At 36.1% G+C, this 15,915-nt stretch overlaps 1 protein-coding gene across 1 annotated transcript in view; it reads left to right on the forward strand.

The window, feature by feature from the left end:
• ASXL3 (ASXL transcriptional regulator 3) overlaps positions 1 to 15,915 on the forward strand; it is a 121,443-nt gene that overhangs the window by 45,846 nt on the left and 59,682 nt on the right. Inside the window, exons 4-5 of the mRNA XM_041477607.1 lie at positions 10,732 to 10,840; positions 12,201 to 12,312. Of these exons, the coding sequence (XP_041333541.1) occupies positions 10,732 to 10,840; positions 12,201 to 12,312 (221 nt within the window). The remainder of the gene's footprint in view (positions 1 to 10,731; positions 10,841 to 12,200; positions 12,313 to 15,915) is intronic.

The following is a 15,915-nucleotide window of genomic DNA, read 5'->3' on the forward strand; positions in this document are numbered from 1 at the left end:
ACACAAGATATTGTTAAAACACTAAAGGGAAAATTGTGGAGACTGGCCAATTAAAAAGCCAAATTAAACAAGCGAACTTGGGATAATTTCATATAAGTCCCTTGTGTAGAATGATTAAGTTTTAGAGGCCAAAAGGCATTCAGTGATTATTGGCTATGTCTTGTTCAGCATAGTCACTTTACTTTCCACCTTAATTTTTTTTCCTTGAGAAGTAAGCTTCTAAGCTTCACCCACCTTGAAGCCAAGAATATTTGGAAGGGTGGGGTGGTTTTTTTCATTTTATACATTGCACATTTTGTGGCAGTGTTTTTCTTGGGTTTAGTACATTTTTGACTGTAGCACAGTCATTACTTCATTTTTCTAAACATATGTATTTAAAGCCCACAAGGGTCTGTGAAATCTGATACTAAAATAAGACATCATATGTATAAAATCATGGTTTCTTTAAGAAAGCCATTTTTTAACCTCTACTCCAGAATTCCTTTAATGTGGTAGGAATTCTTTTTTTTTCCTTTATTTATAGTTTTGTCCTTCATGGTGATTATTGATATTGGAGCAGAAAGTGAAAAATGCACTACTGCATTTTAATGAAATCAGTTAAAACTATTAAAAGGAAATATTTTATTAAAAAAGAGATGGATATAAAAGTACATTCTTGAATAGGAAGTAGCTGTCAGGGAGAACTGTGTTATTTAACCAGTATAAGAATTTGTTACACAAAAAAAATCAAATAGTTTTTTTTAAGTGTTGAATGAGGAGGTTGTTTTCAGTCCAGGGGACACCCTGGCTGTCCTGACTCTCACTGATGCATGCTGGTTTCTTGTTCTTTTGGGATGATTTTCTTTCTGAAACACTTTTCTTTCAGGATGATTTCAAGAGGTACTCTTTAATATTTGCCTGTGTCCTTCAACAACACGTTCAAAGTGCCCTTTTTTGTTAGCATTGCTTTTTTTCTTGTATTATTTGTACTACATTTAATGAAATAGTAAGGATTCAAAATTCAGAGATGCATTTACATATATCCTTTCTTTGAGGTTTTTCTTCACAAAGAAGAAAAACCTGGGGTTTTCCCAGGTGTTAGGGAGCACAGAGAAGTGTAAACATTTCTCTATAAAACTTGTATTCTCATTTCCTTTCTGGTTGAGGAATGCTTGTTGCCATATGTGAATATCATTTAAAGAGGTGTCATGGTGTTTCAAACATACTTTATGGAATATTCAAAGTACTCAAGGAGATCTACTCAGAGGCATGGCTGGCAAAGGGTAATCAGCAAAACTAATAGCTAGGGGTATTTGAATTTCAGGAAAATTGTTAATATCTTTCAGTCTGTAGTATATAATGTGCCATTAGTACGATGGGTTTGTGTGCTTTTTATTTTCTCTTCTCAAATTTACCTGCTATACTGAGAGCATCTTGTTTTCAGATACATTACAAATATTTTCAGGGAAAAATACATAACAGTAGCTCTATAAAATTCTGTTCAGGAACCCTTAAATTTTACACAGGTTCTGGAACTTTTATAAATAAAGTTTTTCTTGTGACAGAAAATGGTATAAAAAAAAGGGGGAAAAATCCTGGCTGGCTTAAGGAGTACTGAGATGTATAGTGAACTTTAGTTCATGGGGCTTTTCATTTTACTGTTTTAGAACAGTTGTAATAAAGCTCCGCTTTCAGCATGGATGAACTCCATTTGCTGTTTTGTTCTGAAACATTACTGTGGCTATTGTCACCAGGTTTGACACCATCAGAAGTTTTCTCAGACTGCCAGCACCATGAGATAAAATAGATTTTGCTCTAGATAGCAAAAAGATTCATTACCAGTGTTGTACAGTATAGAACTTTATCTACCTTGGCCTCAGACCGCAGAGCACTCACAAGGTAAGGGTGGAAATGCCAAACCTGATTGAAATGTCTATGAAAGGCCATTGCACAGGGCAGAGGGCAGGATCTGATGTGTTTTCAGTAATCTTTACCCTGAGAAAAAAAAAGAAACATCAGATACATGACAGTGCTGCAATACAGCTAAAAGGTGAAAAAATGCCTAAGTCTATGCCATCACTTTCAAAAGAGAGCCAAACTCTTAGCTACTTAGAGGGAATTAGAATTAAAATTTATGTGTAGCCATGCAGGAGAGCTTTGCTTTCCAAGAAACATCCTTGACTGTGTGGTCAGTTATTCACTAAGAACTGACTGTGAGTGAATGCAGCCAGTCTGGCAAACTCTTAAAGAAAAAAGCCACGTTTTCTTAACAGCATGCCCTGTCTTGCTGTCCTATTTGCCTTCAGCTCGCAGTTTCATTCATTTGTCCACCTTAGTTTTGACATGATGATGTATGTCTAGAGGTTTATTATGTTTGTGCTTTATTGTACGTGTTAATTCCGTGTAATCACTACACACAATGACTGTATCTAGATGTACAAAAGGTTCAGAGGGAGATTGCTTCTTGCAAGAGGATCCTGGGATTAGTAGAACTAGATCCTAAGGGTAGTGGCATAAGGTCCAGTATTTATTTATTGTGTATATTCTTCATAGAAGTATTGAATAGTATTTGTATGTCTCTCTTCCAAGGAGAGCCAGTGTTTAATGCTTCAAAGGCAGTTTGGTAATAGAGTGAGGAAACTGTTCTGTGAAAGCAGCTTCTCTTCTAACTCCTTCCCTGATTCAAGTTTGGGTTAATTCAAGATGTAAAACTAGACTTAGGTGAGATTGTAAATGAGATTTCCTGCTGAGAATGCAAAAAGAATATATTTCCATAATACCTAGCTTGAATTTAGGATCCAGGTTGAGTTTTTATACATTATTGCTCTAGGTCATTTAATGTTTGAAGGATATTGATAAGGTTTAGTTTCTAGGTGATGTATCACTTCAGTGATACACCTGTGATTCCAGCTGCTTGTAACTCCCTCAAAGCTGCAAAGGTCAGGGTTTGAGTTCATTGCTTGGTTCTTCTGGTTTAGATATTCAGGGTTCAGTACTTTGGTTAACTTCTGTGAAAACTGATAGGTAAGTGCTGCTAGTTTGTGAGACAGATACTAGGTATCTATGACAGATGTGTTACATCTGTGTACATCTGTACTGGTCCTTGTTTTTTCCATCATACTACCAGTAATCATGCCTCTATCTCCATCTGATTTAGAAAAGCAAGAAATCTCTATGACAGTTGAGGATGAAGAATGTCAGCAGTAAAAATAATAGGTCTTTTTCTCTAGCATCTTACGGTAGTTATTTGCAGTCTGTGAGACTATAGACAAATGAGCTGTACTACTTTGTCTTGTTGCCTCATAGCCTGGCTCATTTGCTGTGCCCAAGAATAGCAGCCCTGTTGGTGATATTCAAAGGCTGAAAGTCAGGTACCATGTGTGAAGCAGAAGTAGGACCAGAGATGTAAAAATGTTCTTTAAGGTGCTGCCCAAATGAGAACAAAACTGGTGTTAATTCTGGTTAATGTGGATAAAAACGATTGAAAATAAACTTTAAAAACCATTTATTTTTAGAATTGTCTTTTAATCCTTTAAAATTCATTTAAATATTCAAGTGGGAGAGCTTATTTTAGGAATAAACCTGCAGTATGATTTATTCAGACTGTATAAATAGTATTCAACTTGTATGTACTTCAATTCCTATAAAACTTAAGCAAATAACTTAAGGCTTAAGACTTTATTTATTATGACTTTATTATTTAAATGGTTAAGACTTCAGAACATAAATAGTTTTGACAGTCATGTCGACTGTTCATATTGAGTATTCTCTGTAGTTCTCATTAGTAGTCCCTTTAAAATTAAAAAGCCAATTGGAAGCTCAAAAAGAAAAATGCTTTTTTTATTGCTCCAATTTATGAATAAGAACTTTATGTGAGTGTCTGAGATCTTCCAGCTCTGGAGTTTCACTAGACTGTATATATAAAAATAGTAGATGGTTCCCTAGCTACCTACTACCCACATATTAAGAGATGGTTTTATTGTTTAATAAATCATGTTGGATATGTGATATTTTGGAAAGTCTCTCCTTTTTTCCTTTTATATCCTGCACATTTAGTGTATTTTCATTCAGCATTTAAAAGTCAATCTCTTAATCAAATTGAAGTTCTTTCCAGAAATTATTTGACAAAAATAAGTACACTTGTAAAGATTTAGTAAATACAGTGTCATTGCTCTTTTAACACTGAAAAATACGACCTGGATTAATTTCTGTACAATAAGTTAGATAATTGATTAATGCATTTGTAGTCTCTGAATAAATAAAAAGCGAGATTACATTAAAGCTCTATTTGTTGTCTGATTGGGGTATTTTAATTATTTCAAGCAATGAACAAATTAACCTTGCTGTAGGAAAATAAATGGAAAAAATCAAAAGCAAGATTTTAATTGATTGTTCAAATCAAATTTTCTGTTTGGTAATTTAAATTGGTTTAGTTTGGATTATCATGTTTGGCCTTTACGATTTTGCTACTGAAATAAGGATGGCTAAGTTCAATTGTACCTGGAGTATGTAGTCTGTATGTAACAGTGGCTGAGAAAGCAAATATACTGCTTGCAGTCTCCCTGTGTGTTTTGGGATTTCAAGGCCAGGTTTTGATAGTGACGGTCTATAGGGGTGGCTTCTATGAGAAGCTTCCCTCATGTCCGATGGAGTCAATGCCAGCCGGCTCCAAAACCCACCCCCTGTTGCCCATCAGCCATGATGGTGGTGCCTCTGGGATGACAGAGCTAAGGATTGGGGAAAGCCCTGCACAACAGTAACTGCAGCTGCAGAGGGGAGTGAGAGTGTGTGAGAGCCACAGCTGTGCAGACACCAGGGGCAGTGAAGAAGGAGGGAGAGGAGGTGCTCCAAGGCTGGAGCAGAGATTGCACTGCAGCCTGTGGTGAAGACCATGGTCCTGAAGGACTGCACCCTGTGGAAGAAACCCACCCCAGGGCAGGAGAGAATGTGAGGGGTCCCCACCCTAAAGGGATGAGCAGCAGAGACAATGTGTCATGAACTGACCACAACTCCCATTCCCCCATGCTGCTGGGGAGAAGGTAGAGAAAACCATGAGTGAAATTAAGCCCAGGAAGGAGGGAAGGGAGAAGGGGAGGAAGGTGTTTTAAGGTTTGGTTTTATTTCTCATTTTCTTACTTTCATCTGATTGGTTATAAACTCAATGCTTATTTCCCCAAGTCAAGTCCATTTTGCCCGTGGTGATTATTGCTGAGTGATCTTTCCCTGTCCTTACCTCATGAGCCTTTCCTTACATTTTCTCTCCACAGCCCAGCTGAGAAGGGGAGTGCTAAAGCAGCTTTGGTGGGCAAGTGATGTCCAGCCAGGGACAACTGGTTGGTTTGTTTAGACTAACTTGATGTGTTTATTGCTGAGAAAGTCATAGGTGGTTGGCAGGAAATCTTGCACTCACCAACAGCTTTGTTTTCCAGTGTTTACCTGTGCTCTCTGCTTCCCTCTGTGCCGAGGGAAAGATCCTGTGCCATTTGAATATATTAAAATATCTGGGTTTTTTATTCAGTCTTCAATTCATTGGACCTCTCCTGGTTGTTCCTCCTGAGCTCAGGCTGGTAGAATGTGCCTTGGCCCCAGCACTAACTGCTGCTGCAGCACTGCCAGCTCAGTCAAACCTGGCTGTGGCAGGAGAACAGCTCTAGACTGGTCAGCAGCAGTTGGCCTGTCATCTTGATAAATAGCACAGCTATCTTCTCATCTTGGTATAGCTGCTTAGGTTCCTGGTGGTTTTCTTTGTCACTCCTGAGCCAGGTCACAGCCACAGTCTTTTGAGGCAGGTTGGGACATTTTGCTGACACTTGACAGCAGGACTGTGGGAACATGGTTCCTTGAAGATTGTGGGAGAGCTTTTAAGAGGAAACCAAAGGGCCTCATCACACCAGGCATGCAGTGCTGTGTGGGACACTTGGGCAAGCAATGCAGGTCTAGACATTGAGTCAATTTTCCAGCATTTCTAGCTGCTGTATATGTTGGACCAAGTATACTTAGGGCACATGATTAACCTCAGCCTTAACCAAAATGTAGATTTATAGAAGAGATAAAGAATAACAGGTTACAGTGATTGATGAGAGATTCTTTATCTCTTCTCAAGAGATCACTGAACATAGACACTGGGACAGGTTCCAGTCTGTATCAGCTGGGGCTGAAGTGTGTATGATCTTCTGATGAAGGTCATTTTATAAACTTCCCTGCTCTGTTCTGGTGTTGATTAAAACATCAGCAGCTGCATTCACACTTTTAGGCTATCCATGAACTTTCTTTTTCTTCCCCCAGTGGGGAATGAAAAACATTCATCTCCATTGACTTCAACAGTTTTTTATATATTTCTGGAAAATTACAATTATGCCTTCTTTTACTTTTCTGTTTACCGTACCACACAAGTGGGTTTTCTGCAGCCTTTCCTGATAAGTTTTATTTTCTTTATCTGTTGTCACTCTAAAATTGATGTAACTTACATGCATTGTGAACATATTATATTCTGTGTGACTTCAAAACATGCCTAGAAATTAGTTCTTAAGCGTTTTGGTTTTACTTTGTTTCTAGCACTGAGTAAAAATTGTTGCTCCCTTGTGACTATTTATGGATATGTATAAAAAGAGCAGATGATTCAAACAAATAAATACTGTACAAATTTATGACACCTAGGTGCTCCTCTTATAGCAGTCATCATTAGATTTGGGGACATGTCAGGCAGAGGAGGGGTTACATCACGTACAGTGGGGCTGAGTGCCTGAAGTGCTGCCTGCTGCAGGACCCAAGGTGCCTTGTCTGCAAAGTGTCAGGCAACTTTCACTGTCTGTCACACTATATTGCCTGGACAAGGCAGCTTTAGTCAATTTATTTTCCATATTTAAGACATCTTTTTTTTTTTGCCAAGATCATAATTTTTGTCTCTTGGCAAGCAGTCTAGCAAAGACCATTAGAATTATATGCATAACCACAGAAGTTTTCAGGGTTTTTCTGACAGAACCATGTGTTTGAGAAGTTTCCAATATAAAAATAAGTCACGTTTTTACTGGTGTTTTTACAAATTTTTAATAGGGTTTTGGGGAGGGTGGCAGAGGAAGAAGTAGCGGAAATCTGTACTTCCCCTACATGTTTTAGCAGAGATTGGTGTGTGGAAAGTCTGGGATTTCGATTTAGGTAACACTGGCTCCGTGACCAGTAGAGGGAGCCCAGAATCACAAAATGTTGGAGATACTTTTGGCTGGGGGAGTTAGGGGTGCAAAGTTTGATTTGATAATACACAGGAATTTGGAAGGGATGCACTGAGTACTACCAGCGTGTAGTGATTTTGGGAAAGAGAACTTACCAAACATTGAAATGCCTGATGTCTTTTAAATGATCAAGTTGTATTGGCAGCCTTTACATTGGAAGGTTAATGAGTGTTTTGTTTTCTTTTCTTTCCTATGTTGCTGGTTGTTGTAACATCATAACATCACTTTTACAGAAAGTAAGTAACTTTTTATCTTCTAAACGGTTTTGAAAGTGTGTGTGGGGTAATACTGCTTGTATACGTGTATGGATGGATATGTATATAAAATAAACACACAAGCAGAAAAATACCTATCTTAAAGACATAGTTCTACAGATTATAACATCTATATGTAAATGGCTTCTAGAATACCACAGTGGTTTAAAGCAGTCTCACCCAAATGATGATAAATAGTATGAAAGTTCTGCTTTTGAAAACTGTAAATGGTAAACATATTTCTTGTGTGCAGACTGTGGCAATAAAACTTGCACCATATCAATTTAAAATATATTATGACTCTAAAAGTTCACAGATATCAAGTTACAAAGTGGAATATTATTGTATCCAATTTCATTTAATTGAATCAAAGTTGAACTGATTTGGAGTGTTTTAAGAACTTAGGTCAAGCTGTGCCATTTTTGATATTCAGAGATACTCAGCCTCATATTGGCAGGCCTTGACTGCTGTATTAATACATGCCAGGAGCCGTGAGCAGAAGGAACATGTCCTCAGGCTGTGGGAGAATTTAGAAAGCATGCAATAAGTAGTACAGATCTCTCAGAAAGTGATCTATGATTCAGACATCAGTCTGCATCATGGGATCTTTGCTGGCTTTTTGAACCACAGTCCTATGTGTTGCAAGCATTTCCAGCATCATTTGTGTATAACATTTGGGATTTTGCAGTATTTTAAGGATGCCAGTGCTGTCAGAAGAATAAGCAAGTCATTGGTTGAGATGGGTCAAAGCAGACCTGACAAAGGACGCCATGGAACTTCAGTTTGATATGTTAGCTCAAAATAAATCTCACCCCTCAGTGTTCCCAGATTATTTTCATTTGCAGCTTAAGTGTGTTCTGTTGTTTAGTGCTCATTATGGACATACCCAAGTCCAGTTTTCAAGAAGCGTGGATATGGCCCTTTGGTTGCATGCCATTAGGAGTTGCAGATACCTGTAAGAAACAAGCATAGCAGTAGTTAAAGTGCTTGTTGGCTCAGTAGCCGATGCAAGTTTGTTTCTAAGTCAGAGAGTAGTTTCTGTTGTCCACTTGCCAGTTGTCTAGACTTTGAAGATTAAGATATCTGCTGTGAGCACAGTAGTGATCACGAGATGTTGCCAAATCCTCTATTTTGGGTTCATTCATCCTGTATCGTTTCAATTGGTTAATGATATCTAAAAATAAGTGTGGAGTCCAGCATATATCCATCAGAATGGGAGGAGAATACAAATTGTGCATACATGCACACACAGTTTTGTTTCTTGTTGACATACCAAGTTTTTGTTCTGCTGCAGAGTCAGCAAGTTCTTTCTGTCTTGCAGAGAAAGCCTTAATCGGTGATAATGTTTCACTAAAAAGATCCAAGTCTGAGAGAGTTGAAATTGCTTCACGTTATGTATGTTAACATATGGAAGAAATTACACAGCCGTAACTGCTGTATTAAATGCTTTGTCTCTTTGCTTGTCAAGCATCAATACAGTAAGGAAAATGTGTAAAGAGAAGTATTCTACATATTACAAAAGTGTTTAAGTAATCGTTAAACTCAATGAACTCTCTTAATGTCTTCTGTCCCACTGCTAGCAGGATCATTTTATTTCCAATGTATCTTGGTTTGTATTTTGTTAAAGCATTCTATCAAAACCAAATGTGTCGCTAGTTTTACTTGCAGGGAAGCCAGAGAAACCACAAAAACTTGTCAGAATTTTCATATTGCGTGATCATGTTTAGAATATCCATAAAATAAATACCTATTGCATATCTGATATGTTTATCAACAAGCAGCATTTTTACCTGCAATTTTTTATTTTAGATGTAGTAATATGATACATTAGGTGACCTGCAGTAAATAAATTATAATAGACAGGACTTCCTGGCCTGAGGGCACTTTATAGTTTAATTTTTACCGGAAGAGCAATTACCACACTATTGATCTTGCCATTAAAATAATGATATATGTACAGTAAGGATGAATTTTGTTGTAACAGAGCCATGGAAATCAACAGAAAGCATAACCATATGAAATACAACAATTTCAATCCAGTTTCACATATTAAAAAAATAATCAGGCTTGCAATTTTCAACTAGGATTGGATGTTGTGTTTTAATACCACAGAATAAGGAAGAGTAATTTCTGATGAACTTTGAAGCCCTGTTCCTGGTTTATAGTTGAGTATATAATTAATCCTGAAATACTTCGCAACACACTTAATTTAATGCACAGGCATTGTTCCACTTAACCAAGTGGAATATATTTACGTGGCTAAAGATAAGCGTGCATGCAGACTGGGGACCCCAGGGAAGAAGCACAGTTTCAGACTCAGTTCCTGAGTACACCGTGTACAGTAGCCAGCAAATGGGGATAAAGATGTGATAGTACATCTATAGATCTTGTACTTCAATTTTTAAATTAAAATACATTAAAATAATTTATGACTGCCTCCTTCCCCACCATTTTTTAGATCAACTTTTCAGAATAGTATACATCTAGCTAGGGTAGAAATATTTGTTTTCTTTTTCTGATGTAAACTTGTATATTCTACAAAGATATCCCTGTCCAAATGCTCTTTTTTTTTTTTTCTTTCCTAAATGTGTTGTGTTTCTTTTTAAATAGTCCTTTAACATGCATTCCACAGTGGTATTAAAATTATTACCTTGAGGATGTCAGTCTCATAATCTCTAAAACAATTCTAATTAGAAAAGATAATGTTTCATGAAAGGCATAAATGTGCTTATATTTGTATATAGTAATGCATGCTGACCATGTTGAGCCAGAAGAAGGCTTTACTATATATCACTTTTAATTTTAAATGTGTTCTTTCTGGGCTCTTTATTATTCTTTTGTTGCCTTTCATCCTATGGGATGCAGCTGCCCTTGAACTTGGTACTGTTTTGATCATTCATGTGCAGCAGCCACATTGTCTGTAACATTTTAAAAATGAGGCTTCATGGTGTTATTTATGAAGTAATTTCACATAAATATTTGGACTTTGGTTCTTTCAGAATGTGGAGCTGGTTTCTGTATGAAGAAAAACGTAATTATAATTCACAGACTTTTTGCCTCAAGCCTAGGGGACAGATGCATATGATTAAGTTTGAAACTGGCCTGTTATTGTAATGTAGATGTTTTCAGGGTTGAGAGAATTAAAAAAAAGGGGGGGGGGGGGGGAAAAAAAAAAAAAAACAGGCAAGCATGAGTTTTTAAAAAAATAGACTGAGGGAATAGTTTTACAAGAGGCACTCAATCTTAGACTGCACAATTTTATTTTTCAGTGGAACCTCTCCATTAGCTTGCCTGAATGCAATGCTTCATACTAACACTCGTGTAGGTGATGGAACATTCTTCAAAATCCCTGGGAAATCAGGACTCTATGCTCTCAAAGTAAGTTTAAATTTTGTATATGGATTGTACATACAGCTATTAATCCATTTTATGAATGTCTCAATAGATATAAAGGTAAACAGATTAGATTCTTTGGCAAGGAAATGACCTGATAGTCCTTCTAACTGCTTTCAGATGTCTTTTAAAAGGATTTATAATGAAAGTAAACATTGAATGTTTTATCCTAGAAAGCATATACGTGTTCTTGAATTTGGCACATGGTATAAAAAACACGTAGCTTAGTTAAAATGCTGCTTTACTGGAGTTGTTCACAGTAAGGCCTTTGTTTTAGGACTAGTGAGCTCAAGAGGATCACTGACTTTCTAATTAAGTAATTGTATTGATATTTGATTTTTGAATAGTGAAAAATTATTTGCAAGTCTAATATAAATCAGCTTTTAATTCAAAGGTTGCATCATTGCTTTTGAGAAGGAATATAATTATAGTGATAGAATTTTGCCTTTATTTATATTCCGTTTTAATTTTTTTTTGTTTTGTTATGAACATGATGTTTACTGTGGGTGGAAATTTTTTCTTGTTGTACATGATCAAACTTAAAGTGGTTTCACAATAGAAGTGGAATAATGTGAGGCAGAAATGAGAAAAAAGAAAGTGAGATTATCTTCTTGGCAGTGTAAATGTAGTCAACTAAAATTTTGGGCTGGGGCAAAGGATCTTTTGTAATTTATGACAGATGTATTTGATGTATGGGTATAAAAATATAAAAGTAAATAAATTTGTCAGCTCCTGCTAACTAAAAATCCTGAAATACTTGAATACTTGCAATTGAATTAATAGTTTTCAGAAGCTGTCTTTCCTAATTTACTAGAACAAATGCTGTTGTTTTTCTTTAAATCGAGAGATATTCTTGGCACAATTCCAGGAATTCACAATCACTCCCATGCTTGTGAGCTCCAGGTTGCTTCAGCTATTTGAATTCAGGAAACAGGCAAAGGCAGAAAAGAAACATTAAAGGATTTGTGTTTTGCTGCAGTGTTGTAGACACTCAACTGGAAAACCAGGATTTTTAACAGCCACACAAGTCTGTTGCTGTTAAAAAAAAAAAAAGAAGAAAAAGTGGAAGATCTTGTATTTTATGTGACTTTTTCAGTTTTAAAAAGATCATGTTATGACCTCACAAAACAGCTTTTTTGCTTTTAGTTTGCAAGTCTTTTCATGAAAGTCTGTTTTTTATGGCTCTCTCTAGAGTAACTCACAGGCATATTTTATTTTATTCTTGGTTTTTCTGAAATGTAAGCATGAGACTACACTGCAGTAATCTATTTTCGGAGATGCAGCAGGATCATGATTGATTTTTTTTCTTGTTAATTTTATTTTTATTTTTATTTTTTAACTGTAGAAAGAAGAATCAACATGCCCTACTGATGGAACATTGGATTTAGGATGTGAATCTGAGTTAGATGGCACCGAAATGGCTGAGACAAACAATAATAATGGAGAAGAAAATGGTGGTAGGTGATTTAATCTCAATATTAGAGGGCATATTTTGGGAACAAAAAAAGTATTGTTTTCTTCAGATTTTAATGGTGTGATTTCTAAGCAGTATAAATAATCTTTTGTACTCAGTGGAACTATTTTGAGTGACTCCCTCTCTTTGTTGGGCTTATGAAGGAATCAGGGACACTAAGTGCCTTTATTTGACTTAGGGTTTTAAAAGACAAAGAATAGTGATGTTGGGTGTGTTTTCAGTAGGTAATTTTTTGGCTTACAGTTTTTCTGTTTAGGGCCCAGAGCTAAAGTATAATTTGCCTTTACCAGGCTTCAGACTGGCAGTTGTCAGAGTCAGATATCTCACTGATTTCAGTGTGGACATGTGGGGTTGGTCCCTCAGTAGAGTTCTGGGCAGTGGACAAAGGTTTGTATTTTTTTATTTCAGGCAGAGAAAGAAAAAAATACAAACCTTTCCTGTTTGCCATCGTCACATAATGACATCTTGAAGTATCAAATGCTGTGCATTTTTTTCCCTCTAAAATAATGGCAAACTGAAATGTTGAAATAACTTAAAAATGACAACCTTAGAAATTTTTTTTCATTTTTGAGAGTTAGTAGTTATTCATAAGGAGAACATCAGTCATGTAAAATTACTTTGCAAGGAAAAGAAGTGAATTATAACTACACTCATGTAGTGATTATAAAGTGGATGCTTTATAAAAAAAAAATCTGACTGTCCAGAACTTTTGAAATGAACCTTCCCTTCGTCAGTTCTCTTCTGCTGCCCCATCTCAACCTGTCCCACTGCTGGACTGCTGCCTGCTGTTTTGGCATACTTGGTATATGGTGAGACAGTGTCCTGTTTAACAACTAGGACATGAAAAGGCTCAGCTCATGTTGTTGTTCTGCTAAAGACTTCCTTTTTTATCTTGAGCAACTTACTTAGCTCCCAGGCTGGACCTTTACAGGACTGATACTGCAGTTTTTGTATTGTTCTCCAGCAGCACTGAAAAATCATAAAGTGTTCAGTGATAGGAGTAACAGAACTATCCAAGGCATGTTGTGGGTCTGTCTAGGACTGAAGTTTTGTGTGAAGCTCTGTGGAAACAAAGGTCCACAGTTATTAAACATCTCTGCTTCTTCATTTTCTTTGATATCTGATCTATAAGTTTTTGATATGGTCTATAAGTTAACAGCCTCTGCATGTGCAGTGGTTTGATGCTTATGCAGTGTATGTTACGTATGTAAGTGAACTTACATGTTCTTTAACAATTCCTCTTTGATACTCAGAAAATTTGTTGCTGCACAATTCCTGAAATTGCAGGAAGAATAGAGCGGTAAAAAGCAGTGTAAACACAGTTACAAATACAAAGCAAAAGTTGATGTTACTTGTTATAAACAAATAAAAATGATGGCCAAAAATTGGGCAATTATTTAGGAGTGTTAGGATGTAAATAGGATGTTATAGAATGTAAATAGGATGTCATAATTCCAGAAGTAAAAAATTGCTGGGTTTTGACTGGGAGCAGGCTATGTACAATTTTCACAGTTCACAGTAATAAAAATAATTACAGCACTTGTGATGACATAAAAGAGAGGCTGCAAAAATTTTAAAATTTCGAAATAGAGCATTAAATTACACCTAGATTGGTTTTAAAGCTGAGAATTTTCTATCATTTTTTGTCTTTAACAAATCTTGGAAAACTGCAATATATTTAACATTTTGAGAACAAGGCATGTTAATCTTTTTGTCCTGCCATGTATATCAATGGATATATTAAAAAAAAGTAAATGGGATTTACTCAGTAGTGAGTGTCTATTGCATACAGAAAGGCCAATGCTTGATGTGATCAATTAAGAATTACATGCACCATGTATTTAATAAATAGCACATCAGTCAGCTAGTACAGGACATAATTTTGCCAAAAATGTTTGATAATTGCTTTTCTTGAGACTGCAAGTTTGTTGTTAAAGAGATCATTTATATACACTTAGAATTCTGATTTCGTTTACAGTATAGAAGGCTTGGCTTAAAAATAGGACCATGCCCAAAAAATACCTCCAGTTTTTGGTGGATTGAAATTACAAATTATTTAATCTGCAAAGGCATAGGAATCACCATCCACAGTAGGCATTTTGCTCTGGAGGATGTGATTTGACCACTCTTGATTCAGTATTTTTTTTTATGTCAATAATTTTTGAAAACTCTGAAATCTTTCTAGCTTAAATTTTTTGTTAATAAATAATAATTGTCTTTTGATTGCCTTGTAAATTGTTGCAGTTGCACAGCATGAATTTTTTTAGACTTTCAAGCAAAAAAAGGAGGTCATATTTATGCAGCAGAAATATGTGTTCAATAAATCAGTATATCTGAAAAGCATTTAAGAATCACAACAGAAAATAAATTGAACATGAATGAGATGCTTTTGCTAATTAGTCCAATGTAGTTCTTAGACTATAATTCTGATAGTACTGATTAAAGAGTATAGGCAGAGATTTTCCTTTGGGTATAGCACTAGCTAAATGATTACCAGTGTATTGCATTCATTATAGCTGTAAGAAGGAATTAAGGTAAACAGGGAAGGATTTATAAAAGACACATAAAAAGTCCTGAGTGAACAAACACTTCCTTTGTTCTGGAGGGTTTAATAGGGATGGTCTCATTTAGTTTATGACAGGTGAGGTGGTGACTTGATCGGTTTGTAAATATTTGAGAATAGTTATTTCTATAGAAAATATTTGGTCTAACAGTCCAATTATGCTTTTCACACTAGAGCTGGGGTTTTTTTTCTTTCCAGGAAATTATTCTGTGGCATAAAATTAGCATTTAGTTCAGTGCAAAAAACACTTCAAATTCTCTGACTTGTGTTTTAGAATATGTGTGATACATATGAGGATGGGTGTTGCTTGCACATTGAATTCTTAATTGCCCAATTGATTAGATTTTTATTTGCCCTTTTCCACTCTGATAGAGTCCATAAGCCAGAGTTCTGACAGAGAGATCAGAAATTGTTTAGCAAGAGTTTAAAAAATGCCTCTTTAAATGTAGCTGGAAGCAAAAGGATGAAACTGTAAGCAACAGCCTCATCCCATTTGTGGGCTTTTAGACCACAGTCTTTCAGAATAAAATGCACCAGCTGACACTCAGACAGGGAAGAGTCACATCATTCCTCAGCAGGCACACTTTTCACAATATAAATGCAGGCTACTGAACAATTTTACTAGCATAATAATATAAAAATTCCTAACCATTATAAACACATGACTTGGCAAAAGCTATTACACCACATCAGTATTGCTAAGTAGACAAGTAGAATGGTCACACCTCAGGATTTTGCAGATACTGTGGAGAATTTTTCTTTCCCCACCTTCTCCAAAGGCATATGTTAAAGAAACTCTTTATGCTACAGTTGATTTTGTTTGGAATGGGATTTCTAATAGAAGCTCTGTAGCAGTCCCATATCTTTAAAATTCCATTTTCCTCAAATACAGGGGTAGCATATAAAGATGCTGTGAGTAGAAGAATTAAAATCCCAATTACTGTTGCCTGGGAAAATGATGACTATAATATCCTTTTGCCCATCAATAGGATGTTCAGTTCTCAAAAAGCATTTGTCCCTAGG

Source organism: Pyrgilauda ruficollis, unplaced genomic scaffold, assembly GCF_017590135.1.
Source record: "Pyrgilauda ruficollis isolate IOZ18807 unplaced genomic scaffold, ASM1759013v1 scaffold41, whole genome shotgun sequence".
Classification (NCBI taxonomy): Eukaryota; Metazoa; Chordata; class Aves; order Passeriformes; family Passeridae; genus Pyrgilauda; species Pyrgilauda ruficollis.